The 23,796-nt window shown below is 38.2% G+C and overlaps 2 protein-coding genes across 2 annotated transcripts in view; one reads left to right on the forward strand and one right to left on the reverse strand.

Moving 5' to 3' along the window:
• thsd7bb (thrombospondin, type I, domain containing 7Bb) overlaps positions 1-18,332 on the reverse strand; it is a 65,966-nt gene extending 47,634 nt beyond the window's left edge. The window contains exon 1 of the mRNA XM_051672182.1: positions 18,212-18,332. Within this exon, the coding sequence (XP_051528142.1) occupies positions 18,212-18,332 (121 nt within the window). The remainder of the gene's footprint in view (positions 1-18,211) is intronic.
• Positions 9,223-23,796, forward strand: part of LOC127425923 (uncharacterized) — a 393,067-nt gene continuing 378,493 nt past the window's right edge. The window contains exon 1 of the mRNA XM_051672245.1: positions 9,223-9,458. Coding sequence (XP_051528205.1) covers positions 9,355-9,458 — 104 coding nt within the window. The 5' untranslated portion in view covers positions 9,223-9,354. The remainder of the gene's footprint in view (positions 9,459-23,796) is intronic.

A 23,796-nucleotide genomic window follows, 5' to 3' on the forward strand; every position in this document is an offset into this window, starting at 1 on the left:
TATGACATCAACGTGCCCAACCCGGACAGACTTCGTGGTTGCGCGCTATCTCCATGTTTATATACGTATCTCCCGCTGTACGTATTTAGATGCACTATACAATATGAAATAACCTTTCTGTGGACCACCCCTCTACTCCATGACCCCCTAATGCCCGGGCCCAGGACAAAAGGTCCAGTTTTACCCCCTTATCGGCGGCCCTGATCACACACACACAAAGCACTCACTGGCTGATGATGCACTGCGGTTTTAAGTTCTCAGAGCGGCACACAATACAGTAAGTGAGCGCTCCACACAAACTCCATCTCAGATGTAGACTCTCGATAGTTCGGTTCACTTATAACATGCATTGAAATCGGAACCGGAGGGGAAATTGACAAGATTTTGAATGAAAAGTTTACTAAACCACTGTGAACTAGCCCACACACAGACAATCTATGGCCACCTCTCCTGGAGTGTTCCATCAAAATAAAAGCCCCAGGTTTTAAAGTTAAAGTTACGACAGAAATTCATTACTATTGTATAATAAAATTCTAATATTTACTACTATTATTATTATTAGTAGTAGTAGTATTATTGCAATTATTATTTTGTTATTTAATAATAACAACAATAATGGTCATTCTTATTATTTTTATATTATTATTATTATTATTATTATTTTATATCAAATGACAGTAATATTTAAGTTGACTGGGTTCTAAAAATATAACTGTGTGATTGAAAAGTGAACTGATATCCTACTATAATTGAATAGAATAACAAAAAAGGGGTCTAAATCTATTTAACCCATTAAGCTCTGTAGGTGTTTTTTAAAAAATCCTGTTTTAGTGGCATACCCAAAATTAAAGGCTTAAAAATAAAAATAATAATAATAATTTTAAAAAAAAACAAGTAGGATAAAATGTTTGGCATCATTGCAAAGAAAACTTTTAAAATGTTTTAATGTTATAGATTATGATACATTCTGAGACTCTTAGCCAAAGAAACTGCTGAAAAATGACAATAAGAAAAATTAGCCAAAAATTTACTATTCTTATTTTTCTTATTTAACATGATATATCTGGGTGTAAATAAGGTGGCTCCAAAAAGCTTTTGTTTTGATCCCAATCATGTCAACTGTAACTTAGAAAAATTGTGTGTTGATACGACAAAGCAATCAAAAGTTATAGCATTACAAAAATAATTTATCATAGTGTACAAAAACGTCTCCAAACAAATAAACATAATAATTGTTCATAAGAACTAATTACACATGCAAACACAACAATAACTAAAGGTTTGCATAGCATGCAGACATTATTTTAATAATGAGATTTCACAGAATGAGTTTCCTTCTGTGTCATTTGAGTCATCATTAAGTCTGTATCATCTATTTGGCGCCATCTCCTGGTGGTCATATGTAACATTGTGCTTCATGTGTATTATCTAATGATCTATGCATCTGAGTATCTTGTGTGTGGACTCGTTTGAAAGATAATCACCTCCTCTAAGTAATGGTATGTGATATTTTTCTTAAAGTTATAAGCGAAAATGCATCATATAAGCAAAACCAACATAACTGTCAAAGACATACACTTAGCTATTACTCGCTATATTTTTGTCTGTGAGTAAAACAAATAGGCGGGTTGTATTCTACTCTTTGAGAGCTTTCCAACAACATATGACACATTTGATGAGTTTTATGTTTTTACTGATTACAATAATATATACAGTGCAACCAAAAATGTTTTTATTTTTGTGTTGGTCAAGACTGGAGTTATTAATACTTTGACAATAATTTTTTTCATCCAAGCTTTAAGGGTTAAATGTAATCATTTTTTGTTTTTCTCTATTTTATAATTAAATAATGTGTAGTTAGATGTTTGTGTTTCTTTACATATAAAAGGGTACCCCAGTCAGTTCCACTCAGTTAGGTATAGATATTCGTAACTGATTATGAAAAACAAAAACATTGATATCGACATCGGGAGATTTAATCATGTATACCTAATTTTATTAAATTACAAGTGTTACATTTGCCATCCACCTTACATAAAATCTTTTTTTCTGTTCTTGTATGGCAGCTACCAGCAACATTGTTACCATCTGTCATTTTATCAGCAGCTTATCGATAAAACTGATTTTTGCACTCACGCCAGAAAATATGAAAGCTAATGTTTCAATTCAAAGGCTTATAAACTTTAGATATCAAAAGAAAAATACTGGGCATAAAAATAAATAAATAAATAAATAAATAATAATAATAATACAATCACACTTTTTCTCAGGCAGAGAGGGAAAACTTTACTAGACAAGAAAAGACAGAAAGAACATGCAATATAGGGATGGAAGGAGAACAGGAGAGATGACATCATCGTTGTCATTCCACACCACTGGTGAGGTCACCAAAGAGACCTATAGTCCCATCACCAAATGCCACCTTATAAACAAGAAAGCGAAGATAAAAACCACGTGACAGAGAAAGAGAGCCATATGGGGTGACATCACTGCTGTATGACCACTGAGGTCAGCCAAAATCTGTCCTCCAACAGAAGAGAACACACATATGAGTGTGTCAGTACCTCTATGATTATTCGATGTGATTCTTCACTGCATGAAACCCCAAGTGCTGCCTACTAATTACAGCTCATGAGCTCATCCTCCTCACTCTAATATCAATTTACTGTGAAGTAGGGGTTCAGGTAAGACTTTCACTGTTGAGACTGGTCCTACAGAAATCTCCTGCCTGATCAGGATTCTGATGGTTGGGATGCTGATTAAAGACTCTGGATGTGGGAATAATCACTTTGAACTGAAGCAACGTGAGAAAGAGATTGATGTGTTTTCTCTGTCTGTGCTTTAAGCTGTAAGTTGAAGAAGCAATTGGACATAATAGGGGAAAAAAACAGAAAAAAGAAAAGTATCCCTGGAGAGTGTCACTTTTCTTGAGCACATATGCTCTTTTAGTAATAGTGGAAACTAAAACAAGTTACCAAAGAATGCAGATCTTCATCCAGTATTTTTCTTGTAATGTCCCTGTGAAGATGTATTCTCTATCTGAATACTGTATTTGACTGCAGTCACTTCTTTTGAAGTTATTATTATACAGCAGTTGGCACTAATTCAGGGTTTTTCAAACTTTTTGATGCCAAGGACCCCCAAATATGACAATCACCTTGCAAGAGACCCCCTCCTAAAATATATAAAGAGCAGCGAAAAATTAAGAAACATTTTAAAGCTAGGGTGTGTAATCCAGAGAGGCTAGCAGTTAGCAAGCTAGCTTTGAAAGCACAGAGCCCGCCCTCGCTTCAGAGGTGTCTCCAAAGCCACGCCTCCTCTATCACATAATGTTAATTCTGCTTTTAGCACGCTCTTGAGCTAGACGTTTTTGAAGTTTCTAACACGGTCTTTCTTTTCTTGTTTCCTTTTACTGGTGGTTCAGGAGGAACATAAGGTAGCTGCGGTTCGCCTTCCATTCTCGCGCTCGCTCTGCGCAGCTTCAAGGAACCGGCGCTGATGACGTGTGATTGTCTGCGCGAACAAGTTGTGTGGCGGTTTGCAAATATAGATTGACAGACAGGAAGGACATCCTATCATTACATTCGGACCAAATGCAATGATTGGTTGATCATTTTCTAGTCCTGTCCCTTCCACAGAAGATATATATATATATATATATATATATATATATATATATATATATATATATATATATATATATATATATATATATATATATTTTTTTTTTTTTTACATTTAGACGACTTAAATTATTGATTGCTATCAGGATGTGAAGAGACTTTCAACCAGTATAACAAAAAAAATTTCTGGAAAAGATTGCACACCCTAGCTTCAAGTGTAATATTATAAAAGACAATTTAAATAATTAGCTTTTACATTGTTCTGGTACTAAAGCCAAAATAAATTATTAAAATATTATCTATAGGGTTGCACCATATTTATCGGGCAATTATTGACCAAATTAAAACCATCGGCTATAACATCGATAGAATCTGGCAGAATTTGGCCTGTCATGTGCTCAACAGATCCAATCCATGTTCAATGGAAATAATTCATTGTTAGAACAATAAAATAGCTCTTGTGCCTCTTTGTACATTTTTAAGCATAATTCCTAAGCAAAACAGTGATCTGATGACAAAATAAGGTAAGTTCCAAAATATCGGGCGGTCCAAAGGGGGGCGCTATATCATGAAAAAAGATTACGCTTAAAATGTTAAAGTCTCCGTATACATAAGTCATGCATATGTGTCGTTTGAAAGCTTAAAATCTGAACTTTTCAGGGATAACCATCACTTCTGCATTTATGTTACTTAAAATAACAAAATAAGGCCTTAAAATATCTGCGTCGCAAAGAAGCACCACCTAGTGGTTATGTGGTAGAAATATTAATATGAATATAAAAGTCTTTAAAATAGCACTTAAATAAACAAGTCATATATCAAATGAAAGCTCTCATTCTCAGGAATGTGACTGTATAGTTTAATGTGTTGCACTAATACCACAGTTTAATAACAAAGTGAAATATTATATTTGTAAGACATCAAATACAAACGTTCCCAAATAGCTAAAAACTTTATATCTGCTTTTACCTTAGGAAGCTCTCTAAAAAATGAGCCATTTTTACTTATCTGTGATAAGTAAAAATTTTTACTTATATTGTGTGAATAATCCAATGTTAAATTTTAGATGTCCAGAACAAATTAATGATAAAATGTTACATTATCGCAAAGAGGAGGATCTCAGCTTTCTAATGACACCTTGACTGAGCTTCTAGTCCACTCAGAGGCCGATAGATTCGATGAAAATTGGGGTTGGTAAAAATTAGACTGAATGTCTATGGACAAACACATCTGCGATGGCTAAAATGCGTTAGAGCACCACCTACATTTCAGATCGGCATTTTGTGTTGGAAGGTGATAGAGGAAAAAATATTTTTTCTAGTGCTTTCTGCCATATAGTGGAATGAAATAAGACTATTTGGAGGGAGACAGGGTGAACAGAACCTAAATTACATGCTTACAAATTTAAGACAACAAAAATTTTTTATTTTTTATTCAGTTTATCATAAGATTATAACATTTTGTGTGATATGACAAAACATTTTCATACTGTATTGTGCACACCGCAGCCGAGCAAACCAAGACGCTTACATAACATTTAGGTGAATCAGTTTGTTAGGATGGTTCATTTCAGTTCGTTACAATTCACCAATCCACTTACACATTGCTTAGGAAGTCATTTTAGTGAATTGTTTGAAGGGTTCATGTAAATGAACCAGTTCAAATAAATTATTCACTGATTCACTTCTGCCAATGTGTAGAAATAACTGCGTCTTCTTTTATGAAGCTACTCAACTGTATAGTTGTTATATTTAGTATTTCAATTTAGTATGTCCATCTGTCATTGTTCACCAAAAACAGGTAGTCCCGACCCAAACTCACGCAATTGGTTGGACCAATTGTTGACATGTCTGGCCGCTCAAACGAGCAAACGTTTTTACAGCGCCACTTTTGGGGAAATCAACCTATAAATGCCTCACATTCATGTCTGTGCACATTAGGTTGAGATAGGATAAAATATCTCTTTCATTAGTGTAAAGGTGCACACACACACAGTTTGTTGGAAAAGACACGGAAATCGACTTTTGCACATACAATCTTCCTCACAGCTGTGACGAGCTCCTTCCAACTTGCAGGCTGACTTTTGTGTCTCACGGGGAGTCTATCTTCTTTCTCATTGTCGCTCACATGGTCGTCATGGAAACGCAGCAGGCAGATGGAGGGAAATGGACCGGAGATGTGAGCAGGAATCTGTCCCGTAGTGTCACACCAACTTAAAGCTGTGAGAAGGGATCAGGTAATTTCGAGGGTATCGGAAGCTCTGTTTTAACAAGCTTGACACCACAAATCCCGACAGTTTTCTCTGCTTCTATAGTACATCTTTTCTGGTAGAATCTGTATTTAAACTTTTTTTACTTACTAGCAAAAACTAAATTGAGTGAATATTCAGTTTTAATCCCCAAAGATTTTTCTCAAACAAAACAGCTGAAAAAAGTTCATTGGCTTTGCTTTAAATGCACCTGAGACAATACAATATTTTCTGCTCTTTGAGCAATGACACAGGGTCAGTGAAAGGGGGGGCGCTATATCACGAAAAAGTTTACGCCTATAATGTTAAAGTCTCCGTAAACATAAGTCAGGCATATGAGGTTTCATTTGAAAGCTTAGAATCTGAACTTTTCAGAGATAACCATCACTTCTCCATTTATGTTACTTAAAATAACAAAATAAGGATTAAAAACATTCACGTTGAAAATTAGCACCCCCTAGAGGTAATGGGGCAGAAATATTTATATGAAAATAAAAGTCCTTCACATAGCACATAAATGGACAATTTATATATCAAATGAAAGCTCTGATTCTCAGGAATGTGACCGTATAGTTATGTGATTTGAATATGATTTCTGAAAAGCATCAAATACAAATGTCTCATTTATGCACTGATCACGTAAAATGTAATATTTGCTGTAGTATTATTATTAATAATAAGTAATAATAATAATAATAAACATTAAGAAATATATCACAAGCAAAAGTGATGTTGTACTGAATAAAATGTTGTTAAAAAATTAAAAGTAATTGTGTAGGGCCCTACTTAAAAACACTTAAGCAATGCATACTTCAGTGATAAACACTTGAAAGAAACATGCATTTCTTTTAATTTATTATTTACATTAAAATGTAACTTTAAATAGGCTGAGTGAGTTCAATAATATATTACCGTATTAGCATATTTTTGCTGTTATCGAGAATCGTGAAATTTCACTGGTACCAAATAGACAAAAATTTTATATCTGCTTTTACCTTAGGAAGTTCTCTAAAAAATAAGCAATTTTTTTAGTTGTCTGTGAGCTTGCTTGTGTGAATAATCCAATGTTAAGCACGCTAAACAAATCATCAGAAAAATGTGTTTCAACTATTGAACAAAATAAAATGCATACATTTTATTTATAAAATGTTATATATCATTGCAAAGGGGAGGATCCCAGCTTTCTAAAGACACCTTGATTAAACTTCTAGTCCACTCAGAGGCCAAGATATTCAATGAAATAATGAGGGTGGTGCTTGAACTGAAAATTAGACTGAATGTCTATGGACGAGCACATCTGTGAGGGATAAAATGTGTTAGAGCGCCACCTGCATTTCAGATCTGTATATTGTGATGGAATGTGATAGAGAAAAAACACTTTTTCTAGTGCTTTCTGCCATCTAGTGGAATCAAATGAGACTTTTTGAAGCAAGGTAGAGTGAACAGAACCAGAATTTCATGTTTACAAATTTAGGACAACAACAAAAATTCTGTTTATCATAAGATTATAAACACATACAATATTATTTATGAATAATTGGAGTCTTTATTTTTTATTTGTTGGTTCTCTGAAAAATTAGACCAATTTTTTTGCAGTTAATCCACAGTATGTGTGAATGGTAAGCTTTTAAATTTGAATGTGAAAAATTGCAGGCGGCAGCCCAAAAATGCACCAGAGTATTAAGGGGTTAAAAGCTGAAATTCTTGAATGAAGAAATGTTGGCATGAGTAGTCCCGAACCAACATGTAGGCAGTCATTTTGTTGTCATGTGACAAAAACAACACAGAGAGGACGCCTTAGGCCCTCAAGAAAATTCATGAAACTTATTTTGTCACATCGCTTAATATCAATATTTTGACATTTTTAATAAAAGACACATCTTGTGCAGGACATTTAGTGAAACCCTGAGAATACTTCTTGATATTCTTGATATTCTTGTGATATCATGGTCCAGTACACTACCCCTTTCTGTCATTAGTCAGAAAACAGATAGTCCCACCCCAACTCACACCACTGGTTGAGTCAATGTTGATATGTAAGGCTGGTCGAGATGCAAAATTGTGATAAGAGAAAGTACTCACTTGCCCACTTGTTTTGAAATGCTCAAGCACTGGATCTGTCAAGTCAGACTTCTGCAGTCTAGACAAAGCCTTTTTATGTATCTGGCTCATGACGTCAGTCAGACGGACTTCAAATTAGATTCTCCAGCTGTCAGAGTGCTTTTTTTCCCCTTTCGCCACAGTTTTCTCTTTCCCACAATAGGCAAACTGTACAATATTGGGTCAAGGGACAAGACATTTGTGACTCAAGCAAGAAAGATACAGAGTTAAAAATAGAAACAAACACCGTGTCTTTCTTAGTGTACGAATGTGCATTTTTTCATGGACAAAGAACCAAGGTGGACCTGTTTCTTCATGATGAAACCAGTATCGATTTTACATTCCAGGCATCATCGCCCCTGTGGCCCTGCAGAGCTGCTCTTCGATCCAAAACTCTCTCAGAGTTTCTGAGAACAGACCAGTGTTTCACACAACCCTGCAGAAGAACATCTCCCTCCTCGTAACATCCCTCGTTCTTCTACAAAACATTATCAGTTTCCCTGAGCAGCTAGCTCCTGCTGGAAGAAGCTCTACACCATACTGCTGCCAAAAAGCATCTTTCTCCATTGACAGCCTTTCAAAAGTACACCTGTATTCAAACTAAATATTCTTCATTTCCCACAGTTTTCGCTAGACTGTTTTCTATTTCTAGTCTCCATAAGAAATAATGCAAAAACTACCAAAACAAGCTATCAATATGGAGACCAACAACCATTTTAAGTGTTATTTAGAGTAAAAATTAGTTCAGGCTCAATTTGTGCAGTTTTTGCCATCATAACTAGTGATAGACCGATATATCGGCTGATATTTGGCCCTTTTGCGATTATCGGTATCGACCGATAACCATCCTCCATAGGTTAATTAACAGAAGTGTGAACATTCCCTTGTGTCTGTTCAAAAATCTACCAATAGATTTGTCAATCGATAGTCAACACTTTCTGTTTTCTGAGTAAACATTGCATAAAATAATGTTTGTTTCACAGAAATGTTGTGCACATCTGATTTGCTATTATTCAATTGTATTATGTTTATCGGCATTTATATCTGCCATCCTGCTCTCTAGATATCAATATTGGCATCTGCCATTGAAAAACCCATATGGGTCGACCACAAGTCACAACAACTCAAAGTAGTTAATAGCATCAACTAGGCTTGGGATCGATGCCTTTTTCACACATCGATAATCAGAAAGATTTTCCCGATTATTATCAATATACACTATATTGCCAAAAGTATTCGCTCATCTGCCTTTAGACGCATATGAACTTAAGTGACATCCCATTCTTAATCCATAGGGTTTAATATGACGTTGGCCCACCCTTTGCAGCTATAACAGCTTCAACTCTTCTGGGAAGGCTTTCCACAAGGTTTAGGAGTGTGTTTATGGGAATTTTTGACCATTCTTCCAGAAGCGCATTTGTGAGGTCAGACACTGATGTTGGACGAGAAGGCCTGGCTCGCAGTCTTCGCTCTAATTCATCCCAAAGGTGCTCCATCGGGTTGAGGTCAGGACTCTGTGCAGGCCAGTCAAGTTCTTCCACACCAAACTCGCTCATCCATGTCTTATGGACCTTGCTTTGTGCACTGGTGCGCAGTCATGTTGGAACAGGAAGGGGCCATCCCCAAACTGTTCCCACAAAGTTGGGAGCATGGAATTGTCCAAAATCTCTTGGTATGCTGAAGCATTCAGAGTTCCTTTCACTGGAACTAAGGGGCCAAGCCCAGCTCCTGAAAAACAACCCCACACCATAATCCCCCTCCACCAAACTTCACAGTTGGCACAATGCAGTCAGACAAGTACCGTTCTCCTGGCAACCGCCAAACCCAGACTCGTCCATCAGATTGCCAGATGGAGAAGCGTGATTCGTCACTCCAGAGAACGCGTCTCCACTGCTCTAGAGTCCAGTGGCGGTGTGCTTTACACCACTGCATCCGACGCTTTGCATTGCACTTGGTGATGTATGGCTTGGATGCAGCTGCTCGGCCATGGAAACCCATTCCATGAAGCTCTCTACGCACTGTTCTTGAGCTAATCTGAAGGCCACATGAACTTTGGAGGTCTGTAGCGATTGACTCTGCAGAAAGTTGGCGACCTCTGCGCACTATGCGCCTCAGCATCCGCTGACCCCGCTCTGTCATTTTACGTGGCCTACCACTTCGTGGCTGAGTTGCTGTCATTCCCAATTGCTTCCACTTTGTTATAATACCACTGACAGTTGACTGTGGAATATTTAGTAGTGAGGAAATTTCACGACTGGACTTGTTGCACAGGTGGCATCCTATCACAGTACCACGCTGGAATTCACTGAGCTCCTGAGAGCGGCCCATTCTTTCACAAATGTTTGTAGAAGCAGTCTGCATGCCTAGGTGCTTCATTTTATACACCTGTGGCCATGGAAGTGATTGGAACACCTGAATTCAATTATTTGGATGGGTGAGTGAATACTTTTGGCAATATAGTGTATATCATTTTTTTTTTATATATATATATATATATATATATATATATATATATATATATATATAAATAGGGCTGCTCATTGCACAATAGTCTTTTGTCTCTTCAGACATATTTCTCAACACAACTTTGGTAAACTGTGAGTGGCAGGGTTAATTAAATGGGGTCACACACTGGACACTTCTGGCGGACTACATGGCACATTATAACAAATATTTTCTACAAAGTTATACACAGACCGCCAATGCTCAGTGTCAACATTCAGCAGCACCACAGAGTGCAACTCGCATAGTTTTCCATTAAATTCGACCCAAATCATTATCAAAGGACAAAGATGATTTACTCTAGTATAACTGGATGATATATTGTGTATACAGTAAGTATATTTCATAGAGCCTACACAATGTATTTTCAGTTACAAGTATGTCTTTTTGTGGTTTGACAGCTTGAATGAAAGACCTATTCATGGCTACCTGCAGAGAAATGACATGATAAACGTCGCACAATTACACCAGTTTCACTAACCTGCAAACTCATCAACGTCACTTTGTTCATTCTTGAAGAAGTACAAAAACCTTTGTAACTTTGGATTGCCATCTGTGCCGCTTCAGCTTGTCCAGTGTGTGTGTGTTTGTGTGTGTGATCACAACCTGCTTCAGTAAATGGTATATCGCCCTCTTGTGGTCTCCCAACGCTATTACTAGACTGTTAAACAGAGGCCAACTGAGTGAATTGGAAAACACGCAAATTGGGCTTCTAATTTAAATGCCTCAAAAATATATTTATAAAATAATGTGCCGATCAATAATCAATATATCTATCTATCTATCTATCTATCTATCTATCTATCTATATATATATATATATATATATATATATACTGGCAGACAAATGTTTGGAATAATGTACAGATTTTGCTGTTTCGGAAGGAAATTGGTACTTTAATTCACCATAGTGGCATTCAGCTGATCACAAAGTATAGTCAGGACATTACTGATGTAAAAAACAGCACCATCACTATTTGAAAAAAGTCATTTTTGATCAAATCTAGACAGCAGCCATCACTCCAACACCTTATCCTTGAGTAATCATGATAAATTGCTAATCTGGTACTAGAACATCACTTGCCATTATATCAAACACAGCTGAAAGCTTAACGTTGTCTTTGAGTTGCCACAGTATGCAATAGACTGGCATGTCTTAAAGTCAATATTAGGTCAAAAATGGTAAAAAAGAAACAGATTTCTCTAGAAACTCAATCATTGTTTTGAGGAATGAAGGCTATACAATGCTTGAAATGGCCAAAAAACTGAAGATTTCATATAAAGGTGTACACTACAGTCTTCAAAGACAAAGGACAACTGACTCTAACAAGGACAGAAAGAGATGTGGAAGACCAGATGTACAACTAAACAAGAGGATAAGTACATCAGAGTCTCTAGTTTGAGAAATAGACGCCTCACATGTCCTCAGCTGACAGCTTCATTGAATTCTACCCGCTCAACACCAGTTTCATGTACAACAGTAAAGAGAAGACTCAGGGGTGCAGGCCTTATGGGAAGAATTGCCAAGAAAAAGCCACTTTTGAAACAGAAAAACAAAAAGAAAAGGTTAGAGTGGGCAAAGAAACACAGACATTGGACAACAGATAATTGGAAAAGAGTGTTATGGATCTTAACCCCATTGAGCTTTTGTGGGATCAGCTAGACTGTAAGGTGCGTGAGAAGTGCCCGACAAGACAGACACATCTATGACAAGTGCTACAGGAAGTGTGGGGTGAAATGTCACCTGAGTATCTGCACAAACTGACAGCTAGAATAACAAGGATCTGCAAAGCTGTCATTGCTGCACATGGAGGATTTTTTGATGAAAACACTTTGAAGTAGTTTAAGAAGTTCTGAATGTTTTTTTCAAACTGTAATAGTAATTTTTCATGTTATTAATATCCTGACTATTAGTTGAATGACACTTTGGTGAATAAAAGTACCAATTTCTTTCCATAAGAGCAAAATCTGTACATTATTCTAAACTTTTGGCTGCCAGTGTATATCGATATTTTATGACATACCTAGCATCAACTAACCTCGGGCCATCACTTCATGTCATCTATCTGATAAAACGGTCATCGTGACTCTGTAAAGTACCGGCACTTTGGAGCCACCAGGGGCAGAATATGACTAGCAAGGGTCCTGGGGCCAATTATCTTTTAAAGTTGAGAGCTACGCAATTGATTTTCATTGATTTAAGTCTCTTTTAATACCTGTTCTGTTATTTACAGTCAAATGAGTTAAAACAGCACGGATGTGGTAAAGAAAGCACTCAACCGAAACACGTTTGCTGAACAGCCACTGTTCTTAAAGAGACAGTACCATTTTAATGTTTGTTACATAATGTAAACTCAATGTAAATACTACAAATTATGCATAAAAAATGCATATATTTAAAGGGACCAAAATAAATTATGAAATTTTAACTTTATCAAACATTTTAAATATTGATGAATTTAACAAATACAGTAGGCTCCTACAGTATCTATGCAAGGGTTTGGTGAAATTCGGCAAAGAGTTCAGGCAGTTCTGGCTCGTGCTGCGATATCTTTTCTAACTCATCTGATTGATGGGGTGCGTTCCATCCCTACACCCTCTTTCCTTCAAAGACTTTACCCTCCATTGTGAGAGCTTTGAAGGGCTGAAAGGTATGGGGCTCAAAAATAGTGGTCATTTGGTCATTTTTTGGGGAAATTCTGTTTGGAATGACCCCATAGATTGCCTACCATTATTATTCTTCCATAAAAATAAAAAAAATAAACTGCTAAGGAATCATTTAAGCCTTTTCAAAGTGTCCAAAAATCCCCTAGACTACATTACATTGACAGAATATTTAAATGAGTTATGAGTCTGTTTTGGAATGTAATTTCAAACTTTAGCTTTCAAAACTTTCACACAAAACCTTTAAAGGTGCTGTAAGCTTTCACGTGACTGAGCCGTTGAATTAGCCACGCCCCCTCATTCCAAAACCCACCCTACAAAGATCATTTTAAGGCCAAAACCGAGCAAAGGAACAGCATTGTTTGTTCCTGTGGCTGTCAAATTCAACAGTGGCACAATAGCACCCTCAGCTGACAAACATTATGAATCAAAGTCTCAATCATCCGATTCAAATACAACACTATGAGAACAAGCAAAATGATTGACAGGTAAAAAGCGTCAATGTCTGCGGTCTGCGGACACATTTTTGTTTGCTGTTTACAAAGTCTACAGCTGTCACAGAGACCAGTAAGATATCTCAGGACACTTGTTTCAGTAATATCTTTAAGGGAGTAGGAACAATTTTGCATACCTTCCCATGAAAAAAATCACTTACAGCACCTTTAATCTACTTTAAGATGCTCTCTTCTTTCTTTCTTTCTCTTAAACCTGTAAACATTTCTAACTTCAAGCATTTAAAACTATTTTTAACTTTCAGACAAGGTTTTGTCAAACCAACATTATAGTTTGTCTCAACAAACTTTGCATCTAGTTTAATTAGTACTTTTGAACCACTGTCACGGAGTCCTCGCCGCTGCCATCCGCCAGGGGAGCAGCCGCGGCCGTCTGCCTGGGGACGCAGGGGTCGCTGACGGCCACCGGGGGAGAGAGAGACACGCGCAGCCGCACTGCATGTGTGTGTGTTAATGTTTGTTTTATGTTGAGTTTTACATGAAACTTTGCGTTGACTGTTCAGCCGGTTCCCGCCTCCTCCTTGCCCATCCATGAACTGTTAGAGTGGTGCCGAAACCTGGGAGGGAGGAGGGATATGCTGTCGCAGAGTCCTCGCCGCTGCCATCCGCCAGAGGAGCAGCCGCGGCCATCTGCCAGGGGTCGGAGAACTTGCTGCCAGCCACCGGGGGAGAAGCGAACTGCCGTCCGCCAGAGGGTGGAGGAGTGGTTGAGGGCCGGGCGACAGCGCGTCCAGTGAGCTGGTGAGCAAGTTCTTCTCTCTCTCTCTCTCTCTCTGTGTGTCTACGCTCGCCCTTTCCCTCTCCCCACGCCTCCCCTCGTCTCTCCCCCAGGTTCACAATAAGCGGGGTGGACCACCGGCTGACGGAACGGCCTGAAGGGCAATGTCTCCCCTCCAGAGGTGGGGGGGAGTAAGTCAGTCCAGTGGCGCCACAGCCTGAATCGGGTGGGGGAGGAGTTTGACAAGGAGGAGGGTGTCGCCGGGCCGTGATGGTTCACGGCCGGCACTGAATTAGCTGATGAGTTTACTGTTCAGCTGGTTCCTGCCTCCTCCTTGCCCATCCATGAACTGTTACAACCACACAAAGTAAAATATCAATATTTTCTTTTCCACAACCACCTAAGCCAATTATTTTTTTGTAATGCAGGGCAAACATGCAGTTATAGCAGTGATTAGTATAATAAACGTTTTTGTTCGACAGCCCTTTTATACAATGAATATAGCTTAACCATATAAAGCCTAACATATGAAATAAAAGTCAGAAAATTATATTTTTAAACTTGTTTAAACCTGTTTTAAACCTATTTTTCTATAAAATAATGAAATTTAAAGCACATGTTGCTTGAATTCAATAAATACTAATTTTGAAATATCAGTAACAACATATACTTTATTGTTAATTTTACTTTATCAAAATCAGCAAAGATTTCATATAAAAAAGATGAGTGCATCAAAATATGAAGGTAGCTATTTTGGAAATTATTTTACAAGGTCTCCTACTTCCAAAAGAGCATGGAAACTTTAACCAGGTGGCGTTATAAGATTAAAGAGTGGCTAAAAATTTGTTTGTATTGGTAGCAGGAAGGCAAAAGGGTCCTATATGAGGGATGGGGGCCCTCATAGCCACAGGGCCCTGTTCAGGGGGCCTTGTATAAGCCCACATATTTAAGCATATACAAACATTTGTTTCCAAAGTTGATGGGAGGTGAGACCTTGCAGCCCAGGGCCCTCCCGGGCCCCTGGTAGTCAAGGGTCCCTGGGCACTGGCCCCATTGGACTGGTCCGTAATTCACCTATGGGAGCCACATGTTGTTTTTTTGGCAATCTTTACATATTTAACATACTAAACATCACATTATATGCTAAAAACATAAGTTAACGCGAGTAAAATCCACTGAAGACCAGAAGACGAAAAGAGGCTGTCGTTAAGAATATTCGAACACTTCCATGATCAGAAAAAAGACGGATATTAAAGTAGATTTTTTGCCAGTGACTAATTTTTTGGAGCATCTTAAAAGTGAGAAACGGGTTTATATTTATCCCTGTTTGCTGTTGTTGATATCACAACTCACAACAGTCGCTAGACCTAAATCGCGTACTTCTTCACTATTCTATGCTATTTTGTAGTATGAGATCTGAGTAGTGTGTTCACACTGAACATGCAACAAAAATAGGAGTGCTACGAGTGTGTTAAATGTTCATGCACTCTGCACTCACGGCTTGCCCTTCGTAGCGTAAGGGGCGGAGTTACCTGGCCCCGATGCTGTTCTGACAAAACAATTGTAATTAATGGTAAATGTGGCAACTAGCAAAACTTCTGAGTTGAATGCTTTACCATCATGTGAATATAAACGTTATTTGAGACACAAGTGTTGGACTGAGTTTGGCTAACATGCTAAAGCTAGCAGCAACACATCACATGTGTTTAAAACATAATTTCTGTTATAAAATAGTGAATGTTTCCGTGTAGTAAAAAAATGTAGTGTTCAGTTAGGGATGATACTACAATATACACTAAAAATGGAAGGATGCAAATTTTTGTTTTGTAAATCACTGAGAATGGCAAAAGATGCCTGATCTGAACTGTCTGTCATTTCTTCACAAACAAACATTGAATATTTTGTTCCAAGTTCTGGACAAATTTTTAATTACAGCATGTTTAAATGTGAGCTCACATTAACTTGGATGTACCGGATGGTATTAACAGGTCAAGTTACTATCTTTTGTTTGGCTTTTTCCGAGCTGTCAATCTCACACTTAACAATTGTTGCCATGGCAACATGAAGAATACTCAGAGCAACTCCAGCTGAATGTAAGATTGATCAGACTTCACAGATAACACACACAGATGGTCTCACATTAATGAGCCATCATTTCAGAATTACCATAAATACATCCTGTTCCAAGATCTGCGATAACAAGGATCAATATATAACCTGGATAGATCACTTATCTGTTATTAAAGCCAGACTAGAAATGTGTATTGCCTTCTTTCTTAACTTGAACGGTTTTGAACCAGACACTGTCAGTCACACATTTGATTATGCAATGACAAAATGTGACTTCTCCAGCTGGATGTGACCAGAGAGAAATGGCCAAATCTCTGGCTCAGTCAGTGGATGGATTTCAGAAATATTATATGCAATCTGTGTATTTAGAATCTCTAAAAGCCCTGAAATAAGTGTCCATACTAAGATTTCACCTGTGCATTATCAGTAAAAAACAAAAAACAAAAAAAAAAAAAAACATATTTCTATCCCAGAGTCAACTATAAATAAAACATCTGATTGATTTCCCTGACAAGTATAAACACTGTGACATCATCAAAACATTCCTCTGTTTGTCTGAGCATTCTGACCATCTTGTGACGCAGCAACATTGTCTAACCAATGGCGTGGGTTTGGGGCAGGACTAGGAGCGATTTTAGGATTTCAATCTTAGGGGGGCTCAGCCCCCAATGACACTATATGATGTGCACATTATTATACCAAAATTATAGAATATTTAATTAATACTTTTGCAACTTCTGTAGTTTTTAAAGGGATAGTTCACCCATAAATGAAAATTCAGTCATTGTTTATTCGCCCGTGTGTTGTTATAACCCCTTAAGACTCTTTCTTTTTCTGAACACAAAGGGAGAAATTGTGAAGAAATATTGTGCTCAGTGAACAGGCCCTCCACAGTGATAGTGACAACAGAACACAACACAACTGTACACAAAACAGAGAACAGAACTTACTAAACATGTCTGAAGAGTTTGTAGAGGAGAATTGATGCATTTCTATGCCCAGCCTAGGGCAAAGAAATGAAAACAGAAATAGATCCTATTTGGGGGGGGGGTGGGCTCTTAAAGCCCCCCTAAATAGGATCTAGCAACGCATATGGGTGGGACTATCTTTGTTTGACAAATGGCATATGGGGGAAGTGTTTGGGAAACCTATTCCAAAATAGTCATTATTTTTGCAGTTCTGTTTTTTTAGAGCTATTGTATGGCTTCAGATGACTTGGAATATTGCACACAAATAGTATGTAGGCCACTACTTTTACAGTGCTTTTCGACAAGGGCTGTAACTGAACTACTACCCTCAACCCTTTGTACCTTTGGTTAAAATATATAAGTTGTTTTGGGTGAATAATTGTACCCTAAGGATCTATTGTGTACCTTTAAAGGTACATTTATATGTTTATGTATGCTTTGGGAACAAAATAAAATAAAATAAATAAATTACCCAAAACAAGGGTACCACCCCAGTGAAAGCTTGTACCTTAAATGGTAACTTTTTTTAAAAGTGTGTATATGCTTTCACTGTATGGAAAAAGCGGCATAAACATCCTTCAAAATATCTCCTTTTGTCCAAAGAAATTTGTTTTTGGAACAACGTGAGGGTGAGTAAATTATGACCAAATTTGGACACAAATTAGTGGGGGGACTATTAAAACATTCAAATTAAATGAAGATGAGCAATCAGAGAAGCTAGAAACAAAGTGAAATGGATTTCCTCCAGTCATCAACTTGAAATGCAGCAGTAACAAGAAAAAGCAAAAGAAATATTGGCAAAGCACCTGTTTTCCAGAGGTACTGGCTTCTCTCTGGTGCGTCTGCCCTCAGGTGAGGGGTCACTACATAGAAGAGGAAACCCCACAGAGAGAAGACAAACGTAATCTCGTGCCTCACAAATGCCATCCTCTGTCAGTCTGTTTGTATTCAACCTGCAACAGAAATATACACAATCCATTGGTATTTAATGTTGTGCTCTAGACAGTAAAGAGCATCTTATTTACAGTTTCAGAGCGAATTAAACAGCATATATAAAAGTACCACAACAACTACATTATTGGGTCATTCCATGCCAACTCAACCAGAGGTCCCCAGCTCAAAATGTTTATTTTGATCATTTTTTTTCTGGTGACAGAAATACATAAATGAAGAGGAAAGCCAAAATATTAAATGCCATGGATGAATATTTACTGAGTAATCCATTATTATGTCGAGGGGGTCAAAATGGCAATCCTCGTTGCATTATATGCCAATGGTGACAGATCAAAAATGGCTCAAATTTGGCAAAAGTGCCAAAAATACACTGAAATGGTCATTGAATAAATAAAGGTACATTTCTAGTTTCAGCATTATTTGTTCTTCAGACATTTCTCTTTAAATACAATAAGTATCAGCTTTATACAAAGTGCCCCACATTTGGTTTTTGACCACTGAAAATGTGTACAATTCAACAATTTGCACATGGAGCCACATTGAGAGCCCCATATCTCTGGGACTGAACCATATAGGGCCTTGTAAATGAAGATACCAAAAGAAAAGTTTATTCTGAACCAGATTCTAAAAGGATGTTTAGATATATTTAATACTTCTTGAGTTACAGGCACGCCAACTTTGGAAAAAGAACACGAAAAGTGCTTTTTCCCCATTTTTGAACTGTCACCATTGGCATACAATGCAACAAGGATTGCTAAAGTCCAGGGGTGCTTTAAGATACCTCTGAGCCCATGGGCTCGCTGGTCCGCTGAGGCCCCCTTCAAGGGTCGTGTCTAGCAGGGATCCCTCTTTCGTCAACTTCTCGCACATCACAGTCTGTTATGTATAATCTAAGAATGTGCAACTACGTTCATCAGTTAGCCATGTTTATCAAAAGAACGACATATAAAGGTAAAGATCAGTTCAAGATGGCTAGCAAAATAACAACATGCTCATGAACTGCTTTTAATTTTAAACAGCACAAGCGTTAATTATACAGTATCAAGAAGATAGCAATATGTACCACAGTGATGTACTTGAGGAATAGAGAACCAGCGGCGAGCGTTTACATTGCTCCACTGAGGTGCGGATGCAGTCTTTGTTAATTAAAATATAAAGTTACTGTGGCATGGGGGGCATGGTCATGTGTCAGTCTGCGGGAGAGAGAGAGAGCGGTAAGGCTCGTCACCTGGTTCATAATTATCTCACCTGTCTCTCATTATAGTGATGGCGGAGGGAGACTTGAAAAGGCTCGCCAGAGCATCAGAGAGAGAGATAGAGTGACCAGTAAGCACGACAGCCCTGAACCGAGAGAGTGGTTGTTAGCTAGAGTGCTTTCATTTATTTAAATGTTTATCTTTGTTATCGACGGTTACCTTCGATTGTGTGTAAGAAAGAGAATAAAAGGACTGACCTTGAACCTGCTTTGTTGTCTCCTGACTCCTCCATTGCCTGAACTAAGAGATCTGTTACAGTTACATTTGGGCAGATTAGAACCCTAAGCCTCTTATGCACGGGGTGAATTAGTTACCACTAGACCACCCAGTCAGACTCCTTTTACCGGCGCTGACTGATGAACTTCTGACGTACAATATCTCATGACCGACAGTAGCACACATAGAGATGAAGTTATCCAATATATTATGTGAAACATTTATTTTAGAGCTTGAATTTATCATCAAGAATGACTATTTATCAAAACAGACAATTTAAAACTTTACTACTCACAATAAGATGGCTGCTTCGGTGTGGAGCTCTCTAGAGTTTTTGTTACTTTAGTTTGTTTTTCATGTTTTTTTGTCACTCTTTCCCAATCAGTTTCACCAGGGATGAACTGCTGAATATTCGGCAGAGCATACCTGATGATTTTTTGCCGTTGTTTGATTATTTGGACGTTTTATTAGACAACTTATTTGGAGGTGCAGTGGTGCTCTACAAGCTATCCAAATGACGCACACGAGGGAAGCGAGCCGGTGCGCTTGTGAAGATTCGTCAACGCAGCTTTAGGACTCTGCTGCCGAGTATTCATCTGGTGAGTGTCCGCTCCCTCGCCAACAAAATGGATGAACTGCTTCTGCTCACTCAAACAAATAAGGACTTTTCTAACTCCGCTGCTCTGTGTTTCAAGGAAACCTGGCTGATTGAAATCATCCCGGACAGCGCGTTTCATCTGTCGATCTTCTAGCTGTTCAGAGCGGATCGCGATGTGGAATCATCGGAGAAAACGAGAGGTGGTGGAACATGTTTTACTTCAATGAAATTTGGTGTACAGATGTAACAATGATAAAGAAGATGTGCTGTCCTAATTTAGAAGCTCTCTTCATCACAAGCCTTTCTACTTGCCGCAGGAGTGTTTATATCCCGCCACAAGCATGCATGAATGCAGCATTGCCACAGCTGGCTGGTCACTTCACAGACACGGAGCAACAACACCTGGACTCACTTATTATTATTCTGGGAGATTTTAATAAAGCTAACCTCACCCGTGAACTGCCCAAATACAAACAAAACATCACATGCCCCACCAGAGACAGAAATATACTGGACCACTGCTACACCACTGTAAAGGATGCATATCGCTCTGTCCCACGTGCAGCTTTAGGACTCTCTGATCACTGTCTGGTTCATCTTCTCCCGACCTACAAGCAGAAACTTAAATCAGCTAAACCTGAAGTAAAGGCCTGTAAAAAGATGGACTAATGAAGTAGAGATGGAACTGCAAGCCTCTTTGACTGCACTGATTGGAGTGTTTTTGAAGCTGCAGCCACAGACCTGGAAGAGCTCAAAGATACTGTGACATCATAGATCAGTTTCTGTGAGGATACAGTATGTGCATCCCTACAAGAACATTTTTATCATTCAATAACGATAAACCATTGTTTACAGGAAAACTCAGACAGCTTCGTCATGCCAAACAGGATGCTTACAGAATTGGGCTTAAAATATTGTACAACCAGGCCAGAAACACACTGACTAAGGAAATTAGGGTGGCTAAAATAAGCTACTCTGAAAAGCTGAAAAAACAGTTTTCAGCCAACGATCCTGCATCTGTGTGGAAAGGACTGAAAAGCATCACCATGTACAAGACACCACCCCCTCGATCTGTAGAGAGTCAACTAATAGCTGATGAACTGAATGTGTTTTACTGCAGGTTTGAAAAGCCCAGTCTCACACCCCTCCCCCACTCTGATCTTCAATTCACACACCCACTTACACCTCCTGGTACCCCCTCCTCCCCCCTCCTGCTACTCAACCTGCACTTATGATCTGTGAGGAGGATGTGTGCCAGGTATTTCGGAAACAAAGGACTAGGAAAGCTTCAGGCACAGACAGTGTTTCACCTGCCTGTCTGAAAGTCTGCACTGACCAACTGGCCCCCATCTTCACACAGATCTTCAGTAGATCACTGGAGCAGTGTAAAGTTCCCTGCTGCTTCAAATGCTCCACCATCATTCCGGATCAGCAGTGGACTCATTCAGGTTCCTGGGCTCTACCATCTCTCAGGACCTGAAGTTGGACACCCACATAGACTCCACTATGAAGAAGGCTCAGCAGAGATTGTACTTCCTTCACCAGCTGAGAAAGTTCAACCTGCCACAGGAGCTGCTGTGCATTGAATAAGCACCACACGGATGCCTTTAACTGTTGTGCACTGTTACCATGTCAACAACCGCATCTACCGCTGAAAGCGTTTAAACATGCTCCTCCTGCAGGGCCCCATCGGAGTTGTAGGCCCCTGAGCTTCAGCCCCTATAAGCCCGTGCATTAATGCGCCCCTGCTAAAGTCAACTGATTTTAGTAACAAACCTACCAATCTCTGTGTAAAAAATTAAATAATGATTTTGATCTCATGAAATCATAGGTGAAAACTGCCATTTTGACCCCTCTACAAAATAGTGGATTACTCGGTAAATATTCATCCATGGCATTTTATAGTTTGGCTTTTATCTTCATTTATGTATTTCTTTCACTAGAATGTACATTTTTTTTTTTTATCAAAATCAAAATTTTGAGCTGGGGACCTCTGGTTGAGTTGGCACAGAATGACCCTTTTAAATTTTCTCAAGAAAATGTGAGTGGTGTGCAGATTTTTCCCAACGGCCGTATTATCAGGGGCGTTTAAGCCACGTGTTGCCACGTAGGAGCGTCTTAGACACTGAGATGAGAGTTTTGCTGATTTTGGTATACGAGGTGTGCACTACAAACCTACCTAACCAAATAATCTTTTGCAATATAGCCTTTTATAAACCAACGTGAAATACTGGAGCGAAAGACTCACCCATTGTTTGAAACCTGAATGAATACAGATGATTTAAAGGAATATTCATACAAGGTTAGCTCAATCAGCAGCATCTGTGGCATATTGCTTGCCACAAAAAATTATTTTGACTTACCACTTGTTTATTTTTAAAAAGCGGTTACAGTGAGACACTTACAATGGAAGTGAATGGGGCCAATCTGTAAACATACACATGGTTTACAAAAGTATCACCACAAGACGTAAACATTATGTTAAAATGATTTTAGTGTGATAAAATTTCTTATTAAACGTATCTGTGTAAAGCTATATCCAATACCTGGATTACAGGGTTACACTGTCATGACAACGAAGATTTAATATAGAAGTGTGGATCTGTCATTGTCTACCACACAATGACACATTTCACACAGTTCCAGTGGATCTGATAACATTTAACTAATTATCTAACTCTCAGAGGTGGAAAAAAATATCCTTTGAAAATCTTTTTGTATAACATTTAGAACAATCAGGCACAGAAGACAAGAAATACAGAATGTGCCAGAGAAAAACACCTACCAAGAAATTTACACAAAAGCTAAACCATTGAAATCCTTTCTCTTTATGTCTTTCTTTTTATTTGTCTGTCTATATGCACATAAACATCTTTCCAAAGGTAACATAATATATATATATATATATATATATATACAGTGTGTTGAACTGAATTCATTGGCGCTCATAAGAGTTGACTTGATAAAGCACATTCAGCTCTAGAACATTTGAAAAGATGAATAAGACGCGCTGAGAGCGTCACTACACAAAGAAGTGTGGCTGATTCCACTCAGTTAAATTACGTCTGCCACATTCCCACCATATTAAATCCATTACTTAGAGGAGAGGAGAAGAAAAGCTTGAGAGAGCGGGTGGTTGGTGGCAGAGATAGACAGAAAGAGAGTTGGATCTAATAAAGATGCAGTTCCCTTTTTCTATTCCCCAGCTGTATAACTGAACAAACACAGACACACTTAACACTAAAGATCCATTTAATATTAGCAAATCTCTGGAACATCTGTTTCAGACAAACAGGTGTCAATCTCTCTTTAATCACTCTCTAATGTTTGTAAGTTTGTAGAAGGACAGCTTTCCTCAGTCAAACAG

The sequence above is a fragment of the Myxocyprinus asiaticus genome, chromosome 35 (assembly GCF_019703515.2).
Source record: "Myxocyprinus asiaticus isolate MX2 ecotype Aquarium Trade chromosome 35, UBuf_Myxa_2, whole genome shotgun sequence".
Classification (NCBI taxonomy): domain Eukaryota; kingdom Metazoa; phylum Chordata; class Actinopteri; order Cypriniformes; family Catostomidae; genus Myxocyprinus; species Myxocyprinus asiaticus.